The sequence below is a fragment of the Camellia sinensis genome, chromosome 8 (assembly GCF_055761805.1).
Source record: "Camellia sinensis isolate YWXY chromosome 8, ASM5576180v1, whole genome shotgun sequence".
Taxonomy (NCBI): Eukaryota; Viridiplantae; Streptophyta; class Magnoliopsida; order Ericales; family Theaceae; genus Camellia; species Camellia sinensis.
The window spans coordinates 75,545,136-75,553,875 of record NC_138968.1 but is presented as its reverse complement, the minus strand read 5'-3'; the positions used below and the strand labels follow the sequence as shown (position 1 = coordinate 75,553,875).

Sequence of the window (8,740 nt, the reverse complement as noted above, 5' to 3'; positions counted from 1 at the left end):
ATCATGAAGAGATGAAGCATGCATAGGGGGAAGATGAACCCAAATAGAAAAGAGACCAAAACCAAACTTGAAGAGGAGATTAAAACAAGATCTTTTTCAGTTTATGACCAATCTCGAAAATGTTCACAAGTAAGGCTAAAATATGATGCAAAAAAAGCCCTAAAAGAGAGATAGAGGGGAAGGGGAAGTAGATCACTTCAAAAAGCAAAGTTCCCTTCAACAAAGTTGAAGAGAAGCTCAAAATAAGACACTTTACAGTTTAGGTGGAGGCCCAGAAATGCTTGCAAGTAAGGCTAATCAATGGAACAAAAAGATACAAGTTTAAGGGAAATAGGTGCTTACCCTTGAAGAGCAGCAAAGCTGGAGCTTTTGGACCAAGTTGGTGAACCTTCAAACGTTGCAAATCAGTCCCAAAGTGCTGGAATTGATGGAGGAGGTGTTGTGCTAAGGGTTGGTGTGCAAATGGTGCAAGAATATTAGGGTTTGGAAGCTCAAGTGTAGAGATATAGAGAGAGAGAGAGTTGTAAGCCTTCAAAAAGGGGTTCAACCCTTGCAATGGAAGATCAGCCTCCCCTTTATAGAGGAGAGGCTCCAAAATATCTTAAAGTGGCTTCACATATCCTCCATACATGTGTATGGAGGATGGTCCAATTGCCTCACAGCTGGCACAGCTGTGATGCATTCAGAGAGGGCAAAAACCAAGAAGTAGGCCGGCCAGTTCAAGTGGCCGGCCGGCCACTCCCCTTGGTCGGCCGACCAGGGGTCAAAAGGTTCAAGAAGAATTTCTGGCCGGCCACCCCAAAAAGGTGGCCTCCCAGATGAGTGTAACACAGATGTATAGTGAAAAACCAGAAAATGTGACCTAGGAGAGAGAAAAACCAGCTTTTTAGCAAGGTTTAAAAGGGTCAAGATGAAATACTAGTCGGCCTTCCCATATTGGTGACCTCCCAGATGAGCACAACACAATGGTGGTATGAAAAGCCAGAAATTGTGGCTCAAAAGTGAGAAAAACCATCTTTCTGTCAGAAAAATCGGCTTTTGGAGAGAGAAAAAGAGAAAACTATTTTTTTAGGGGAAAAGGTGGCCTCCCACCATCCTATCACCTCCCTAGCAATGAAAATAGGGTCCCTACCAAAAATGGACCAAGACTGATGCAAAACGAGAGTTCGGGGGCCAAAACGCGCAGTCTGAGGCCCCGAAAACAGGCTATTAGGCACCGGAAGTGGCGTACGACCGTGAAGGTGGTCTCCTAGGCCACAGTGTCCCTCCAAAGGGAGAAAATAAGGGGTGTGCCAGAGACTGGTGCAAACGGAAGTAGTTAGGCTGTCCTGAACCGAGGCACACGGCCTAATGGCTCCGAAAATCGAAAATTGGGCTCCAAACGGGAAAAATGGCCTACAGCCGCGAAGCGTAGCCTACGGTCACTGAGAGATGGTCTACGGGACCTCTCCCTCCCTTCGGGAAGAGAAAACAGAGAAAGCAGGGCTTGGTTCGCAAACCGAGGCAAAGCACAAAAGGGCCCCAAAGTTTGGAGGCAAGGCTCGCAGTCATGACTCTGAAACCTCAGAACGAGCACAATATACAACATCACCGAGCGCTTAACTGGTGACATCTGAGTCTTAAGGTCGGTCAAAAATGGGGTGTCTACACTATCGAAAGATGATTTCAAACATTATATAGATCTTGCACAAATATATATATATATATATATATATATAACTCTAAGAAAATTCCTACCTCAAGTTTTGAAGAACAAATGAGATGAAACCCCCAAATCAACGGTGTCAAAACTCGATCTTCACCGCACACAATGAAGCCCTCGAGAAGTTAACCAACTTTGATGAAGAACCTATGGCAGAACTCTAATGGATCTTGAGAAATCAAGATTTTGATCCAATTTGGCGTAGGGAAATGTAGAGAGAATAGAGAGGAAAGGGTTTTTAGAGAGAGAGATATACAAAAGTGATCTGAAATGTTAGATTCACAAACTGATATAACGTGGTCCGTTCAAGCATGGAAAGCCCTACTCAAGCGTCAAATACATTTTCCCAATACTTTTGCAGATCGGTCAAACTTCTAGAACCAAGTATTCTCTGACAAGAAACTTCTAATGCATTTTGCATTTTTGCATCAGGGGCGCTGCCCCTCAACCCCGCTAGGGCGCTGCCGTAGGACCCGCCAAGAGGCGTTACCCCCTAGACCCCCCCGAGCTGACCAGGCAGCTCGATCCCCAACATACTCAACAAAGTAGCAAAACTGGGATTGCTACAACACATTTATCTATAAACTCATTGAGTTGTTTCATTCCCCTGTCTCTTCTGGAGCAACCAATTCTCTCACCCATATTCCTTATTTCATTGAGATCACCTGCCAAGCACCAAGGGCTGGGAAAGGAAGCTCTGTGGTTAAGAAGAGTATTCCAAAAAAATTGATCGGCTGCAGACATCATTAGGTGCGTACATATTGAGCATAACACAATCAAAAGAATTGTATAATGTACCTAAGAGTAAAATAAATCTTCTATTACAGCAGCAGCCAGTTAGCTAGAAAACATCAGGATCCCAAATGCAAAGAAGCCCTCCTATAATTCCAACAGGATCCACAGATAAGAACTCCATGTTCCTGCTCCTCTAAATTCCTCTAGCTGCAGTAACCGAATCAACCACCTTCTTAGTTTCTTGAAAGAAAACAATATCAATATGCCTATCTTTTAGTAACTTCTTAATTCTACCCCTCTTCTCAGACTTACCGATACCGCTAGCATTCCAGGACAAGAGCTTCATAGAGAAATAAATGGACACTCTGTAACTCCCCCAACTGCTACTATTACAGCTTATCCTTATCATCCTTGGTAAGTCTTTCTTTATCCTTAAGCTCCAGATCAATGATCTTATCCAGCACAACATCTTCTTCTCCTCTGAAGTTTATTCCAAGATTCTTCCCCAGTTGAACAGTGGCCGTAGCTTCTTTTAGCAGATAACTATGCAAGCTTGATTTGTCTTCAGAGAGATCAGAGTGTGCAAGGGTAGCAGCTACTGGTCTGAAGATAACAGCCCTGGCGGTGTGTTTAGCAAGCGTTGCAGCTTTGTGGCCATAGAGTCTAGCAAAACGAGAAAAACCCTCCATCTAAGCATTCTATTTTCCTAGTTTCTTGATATGCCGCAGGTGATTGAGGGTGATAGCAGGTGGTCTAACTTGAGCTTGATCCTCTAGATCCAGAATGGCCAACCCGTTAGTGTCAACATTTGTATGTGGCCTAGTGTATTTAGATAGCATATGAGAATGGTAAGCTGAGATTTAGATGGAAAATTCAAAGGGCTTTTAACTAAATGCACACCAGGAGGATAGACCAAGTCCATCTAAGGGTCCACTAAGGCTTTTTAAGATGCCAGGTGTTAAAACTTGCTCAACACATGTTAGAGGTTTATCATAGCTCTTTTGGCAGGGTGCATGCTCCTTCATCATTGCTTCTTGCACGCCCACTGCACTAGGTCTGCTGAACTCTACATCACATAATGTCTCCTCAACAACTGTCACTGCTGGAAAAATGACTTTTAGCGGCGTTTTAAAAACGCCGCTATATGTATGAAAAACGCCGCTAATTCCTTTAGTGACGCTTATCACCAAACGTCGAGGACGCGGCCGTCGCTATAAGTTTATGACGTTTTAAAAACGTCGTAAAATTAGTATAGGCGGCGTTTTTAAAAACGCCGCTAAATGCGATAAATAATGATAAAATGACGTCATCCAATATTTAGCGACGTTTTTAAAACGCCGTGATAGATTTTTTTATTTTAAAAAAATGTCCGTTGGCACTGTAGTGGCGTTTTGAAAAAACGCCGTTATAGCTCTTTTTTTAAAAAAAAAATTGTTCTGAATCTGTTATATTTAACTAAAAAACATACCTGTAATAAAACTGAAAAATAACAATAATATGAATAAAATTTTACAGCTACTTCAATATATTGACTAAATAAACATTACATGATTGTGTCTGAACCAAAATCAAACAACAAACACAATCAAAAAATAAAAAGAAAAAATAGGTTAAGTCATTTGCTTGCACATGCAGATGCAATGGAATAGTCAAGCATATTACACATCATTACACTGCAGAATAGGGATTCGTATTCAATTAATCATAATAGGTTCATGTACAACAAAAGACAATTTTGAGCAGGATACATTCCCAAATCCCAGTCAACACAAAGGAATGCTGAGAGCCCGGTGAACAGTGGCGCTGACACCTTCTCCAACTTCTTCATATAATTTGTAATTTTCTGCATATACAATTAGTATGGCTTTTTAAACATTAATTCAATGTTGTCTTTTAGATCTAGATTTCCGAAATGGATTTGTGAGTTTTAGTTGTGACCAACTAAAAATTAATGTAAAATTTTATCATACACCAACCTTCTACACTGAAGTTGAGCTGACTTCCAAGGCGGAGGACTGGATTCTGAGGGTATAAATGAGAACCAACTGCATTCTGAAGAAATTCACAATTTAACAGTGATTTTAAATTGCAAAGAGGACTACATAAAAAATACCAGAAAAGGCTTGCACTGAAAGCAGAATAAAAAAAATAATAAATTGAGGACTTATTTAAACATAATCTAGAATTATTATAAACTCATTGGAACAGAGAGAAAATCATAAATAAGCTCACATGCAGTCCAAACTAAAATTATCCATGTAAAAGTAAAACAATCTCAGACACAGAGAACTGAGTGATTCAAAAATAAATTTCTTATAAGGTTTTAATTTATAATTGCAACAAATAACTATCAACCATTAGATCTGGCTTCAGCATTCACTTAAAGAATTCCAAACCTCTATCGTTTGCTGCTTGTGTCATCTAGCACAAACAGAAGCCTCTCCTTACACATTCAACTGTATTGTCCTCAACAATATCCTAGTTCTAGACATCTAGTGTTTGGTGCTAATCTTGCACCACTATGCAGGTGTCTGCAAACAATCAAAAAAGTCAAACGCATGTATGGGTGCATACATGTGTGCACATGTGTATGGTGAGCGAAGAAAAATGCTACAAAGAGAATAGGGTTTTTAAGCAAAAATGACTGGACTAGTGTTTTGAATAATTTCTAGAATTACTGCAGTTTATAGAGGCAAGCTATTTTCAGGACATAATCATGCAAAAGTAAACATTTTCCTGCAGTTTTCTTGTACAATTTCAACACTCTAATATCCTATGAAAGAAAGGAATATCTGCTTTTAAAGGCACATATTTCCAGGATTTGAAGAGGATCAGTCGTTACCATAATGTAGTCCGACTTCTGCAGATTACTGTTGAATGATACTCACACAAGGGCTCTACCATGTCGCACTGCCTTCAATTAGGAATAAGAATGCAGGAGTGAGAGTTACGGTATGGCCAGGCAAAAGATGGTTAGAAACATAGCTAAGACCATGTAGGTGCAATATATTTGTGCAGAAGATGGGAGTTTCCACATGAAAATGCTCTGACCAAACAGAAACATAAAAACAATAGACATCAACAAACCTTAAGGACCCTTGTAAATGCATGCTGCCTAGATACCAAGCCTTAAAATCATGAATACCTCTTCAACCAATTTACAAACATCAGGAGAGAGAGAGAGAGAGAGGTATTGGATTCTCATAACATTTAATTACGTAGTCTCCATAAGTCTTAGAACACATTTTGCACTGAAAGAACAAGATAAATTAATAAATTACACATTTAAAAGCAACTTACAAAATCTTATAACAATGGAAATGAACCATAGATTTGATATAAATCCTGACAGTAAAACAACAGAACACAGGGATGGCACAATACGAAAGCTTCTTTGTTCTAACAGAAGTTTAACATGCAAGTGAGCAAACCTTCATTCCTAAAATCCACAAGAAGGTTGTGTGCATTGTGACTTTGCTTTAGCAGTAGCAAAGGCTGTCCAGGATGCATTAGTGTAATCCCATACCTGATCAAAGTTAATGTCGAGTTTCAGTAAGTGACAAATGGTGGGCCAAAATAGACTATGCAACTTGCAAACAAACTGAATGGTGTAACAACTTGCAAAGGCATCAACCATTACTAATGCTATCTACTCTAGGGTATGGAGGATGTAGCATCAACGCTTTATCATGTCTGTACATATACTAGCAAGTACAAGCAGATGGAAGTGTAGTTGAACTTTATTGTTTTGAATTGAAATGCTAGCTAACAGTTTGCTAACCAGCACTAACATCTCACTAGATTTTTTCTATTACTGCTCAACTATCTACTAGAGTCATATTTTGACATACTAGTGAAGGAACAAGAAGGAAAACTACTAGACATTTCAGTTATACAAATATAACCTAAACTGAAATGGCAATCAATGAATGATACAAAAGTAATCGATGTGGTGGTACAAAAACTAAGCACAATGTCACCCCACTTGAGAAAAGAAAAAAAAATTACATGTTTTTAAAGGATAAACACTATTATCATGTTATGCTATAGATGAACCAGACAATTATGATGTCTGGAAAACAAGCTATGAGACGTACTTGTGTTTATCTTGTCCTGTTCTTGAAGGCTCTCCTCCATACCCTTGACTCTCAGCACCTTCACTCAATTTCTTGATGACAGTTCCAAGTGTCATTAGGCTTTTATTAATGTGAGAACCTTCTTTCAAACGAACACCTTCAGCACCCATCTTCGCAGCACGCTCTGAACCAGCAAGGTCCACCAAGTTCTAAAAATAGACCCCCCAAAAAAAATGAGATGGATGGAGAAAATAAGCAAAATATTGTATATCACAGCAACAAATATCTAACAATTATTAGCAATCCAAAAATAAATATTATAGGAAGTATAGAAAATTTTGATGAAGCATACCAAAACAGATACACGAATAGCATCACAAGAACTGCCACTATCTTCATCTTCACTTCTCTCCTTACTCTCAATAATCTATGCAAATGGAAAATAAGCGTACAAGATTGCACAATTATAAAAATTAGGATATCAGAAAGATTAGTAACTTTACCATACGAAAAATTGTATGTGATCTGCTACTGTACAAATTCATATTCGTCTCCCCAATATGTCGATGAGCTGTAAATCAAAATCCAAAAGATAGAAAAAGAAAGTGTTAAATTGTATAATTTGCTTATGAATTTAAGAATTAAATGTCAAATTGCAAGTGACTTTCAAGGTTGAAGGTGACCTTATTTAAAAGACTGAAACAACCTTATATAAGAACAAGGGATAGAAGTGTGCCATAGGCACTCTTTGCGTGTGTGTGTGTGTGGGGTGGGGTGGGGGGGGGGGGTGTTTGTGTCAGGACAGGTGGAAATGCCCTTGAAGACTACTTTAAAAAGAAGAAATTTAAGGGATAGAAATGTTCAAAAAAACCCACATTTACCGAACTCCATAAGTTCAAGGATTTGCTCAGGAGAGGCAACGATTTCTTCTTTTAACCTAGCAACAAATATTCCCCGCTTCATGCATGAAGGAAATCAGAATAAATGGACAGTCAGTCATTATTTATCAGAACGATATCAATATCAGTTAAGTAGGTCCTAGAGGGAAGTAATAAGTACCTCAAGACTTTCATGAATCTGCAGTTTTCGGTGCTCAGGAGCTAGCAAATCATTTATTTCCTCATTATATATCTCCATATAGGACATTCTTAAAAGAAACTCTCGATCCATATCCTAAAGCATTAAGATTATAGAAGAGAAACCAAATCAACAACTTTAAGAGAAAAGTGGTGCTTTGAAAGAAGACACGATATCAGAACCAGAACAGAACATGGTAAAAGTTAACAGTGGTTACAGTACAAATGATTACAATATGCTGATCAAACAAAGAGTACCAAGTTCACTGGTGTCCTCAATTAATACCAAATTAACTAAGAAAGTCCAGTTCAAGAAGAATAACCCGTCATCCCTGAAGCAGTGTACGGTAAAGCAACACCGTGCTGAACAGGCCAACAGCTACCCATTTTAGGTTTAAAATAATAAGTGGTAATGTGGTATCCAAAGAGTTACTAGAGACACATTAGGATGAAAAAGAGACATGTAGATGCCTAGCCAAGTGAAAGCCCAAGAAACAATTGACTTCTCTGGAGACAAACTAAATTTTTTAACTGATGCACCACATAATGCCATGGGCTGTACTGAAGACTTCTTATCTATTTCACTCTATTAGATATTTGAGATCTATTCTCATTTGAAAGATTTCCCCAATTGACCAAACAATAGTATCTCGTGTAACACCTAGTAATGCACAAAGACAAAGGACATGTAGAAATGACATGATGAGAAAAATGAAAAGAAAAGTTATTAAATATGAAAAGCTTGAACAATAACAGCTACCTCTTGTATACTATCGAACAAATCACGTACGGCATGAGGTATGACTCCAGGTTCAGAAGTTGAGCCTCGCATTGTATGTGTTTTTCCACTGTTAGTTTGTCCATAAGCAAAAACAGTGCCTACAAGAGGGCAAGTGTAGAGAGAGAGAGAGAGAGTTTGTAAACATAAAACTAGAAATTTACATGATCAAAGTAAAGTGTCCATGGGGGCCAATGGGCGTTCAAATTCATACCTAACACCAAATTTAATAAACGTTACTCAATACAGTCTATGAAAGTTAACAGTGGTTGGTGGTGGTGTTCGGCTGTTGGGAATAGACAATGAAGTGGAAAGAGGTGATAGTGTTTGGTGGTGAGGGTTGGGGTAGGCAGAGAAGGAGATGGTGCCAGAG

The 8,740-nt window shown here is 38.9% G+C and overlaps 1 protein-coding gene across 4 annotated transcripts; it reads right to left on the bottom strand.

Annotated features, from left to right (window-relative positions):
- Positions 1-3,935: 3,935 nt before the first annotated feature.
- On the bottom strand, positions 3,936-8,507 carry LOC114295359 (kinesin-like protein KIN-7O). 4 transcript variants are annotated; one of them, XR_014337853.1, is made up of 10 exons: positions 8,350-8,507; positions 7,573-7,686; positions 7,389-7,470; positions 7,017-7,084; positions 6,866-6,940; positions 6,535-6,722; positions 5,869-5,963; positions 5,280-5,351; positions 4,414-4,489; positions 3,936-4,280 (listed from the first exon to the last, which is right to left on the bottom strand). XR_014337853.1 is itself a non-coding variant. In XM_082882857.1 (8 exons), exons 1-7 carry the CDS (start codon positions 8,419-8,421, stop codon positions 4,417-4,419), a joined length of 672 nt encoding a protein of 223 aa, XP_082738983.1. In that variant the 5' UTR covers positions 8,422-8,507; the 3' UTR covers positions 3,936-4,280; positions 4,414-4,416. The 4 variants fall into 4 exon arrangements, 2 of the variants coding, with proteins under 2 accessions (XP_082738983.1, XP_082738981.1); XR_014337854.1 differs by lacking the exon at positions 5,869-5,963; XM_082882857.1 differs by lacking the exons at positions 5,280-5,351; positions 5,869-5,963.
- Between the last annotated feature and the right edge of the window lie 233 nt (positions 8,508-8,740).

Excerpts from the sequence above, each read along its gene's own strand:
- LOC114295359 (XM_082882855.1), bottom strand. The coding sequence starts at position 8,421 with ATGCGAGGCTCAACTTCTGAACCTGGAGTCATACCTCATGCCGTACGT. Across the intron at positions 7,471-7,572 it reads AGATTCATGAAAGTCTTGAG|CGGGGAATATTTGTTGCTAG; the intron begins GTACTTATTACT and ends TCATGCATGAAG. Across the intron at positions 5,964-6,534 it reads ACAGGACAAGATAAACACAA|GTATGGGATTACACTAATGC; the intron begins GTACGTCTCATA and ends AACTTTGATCAG.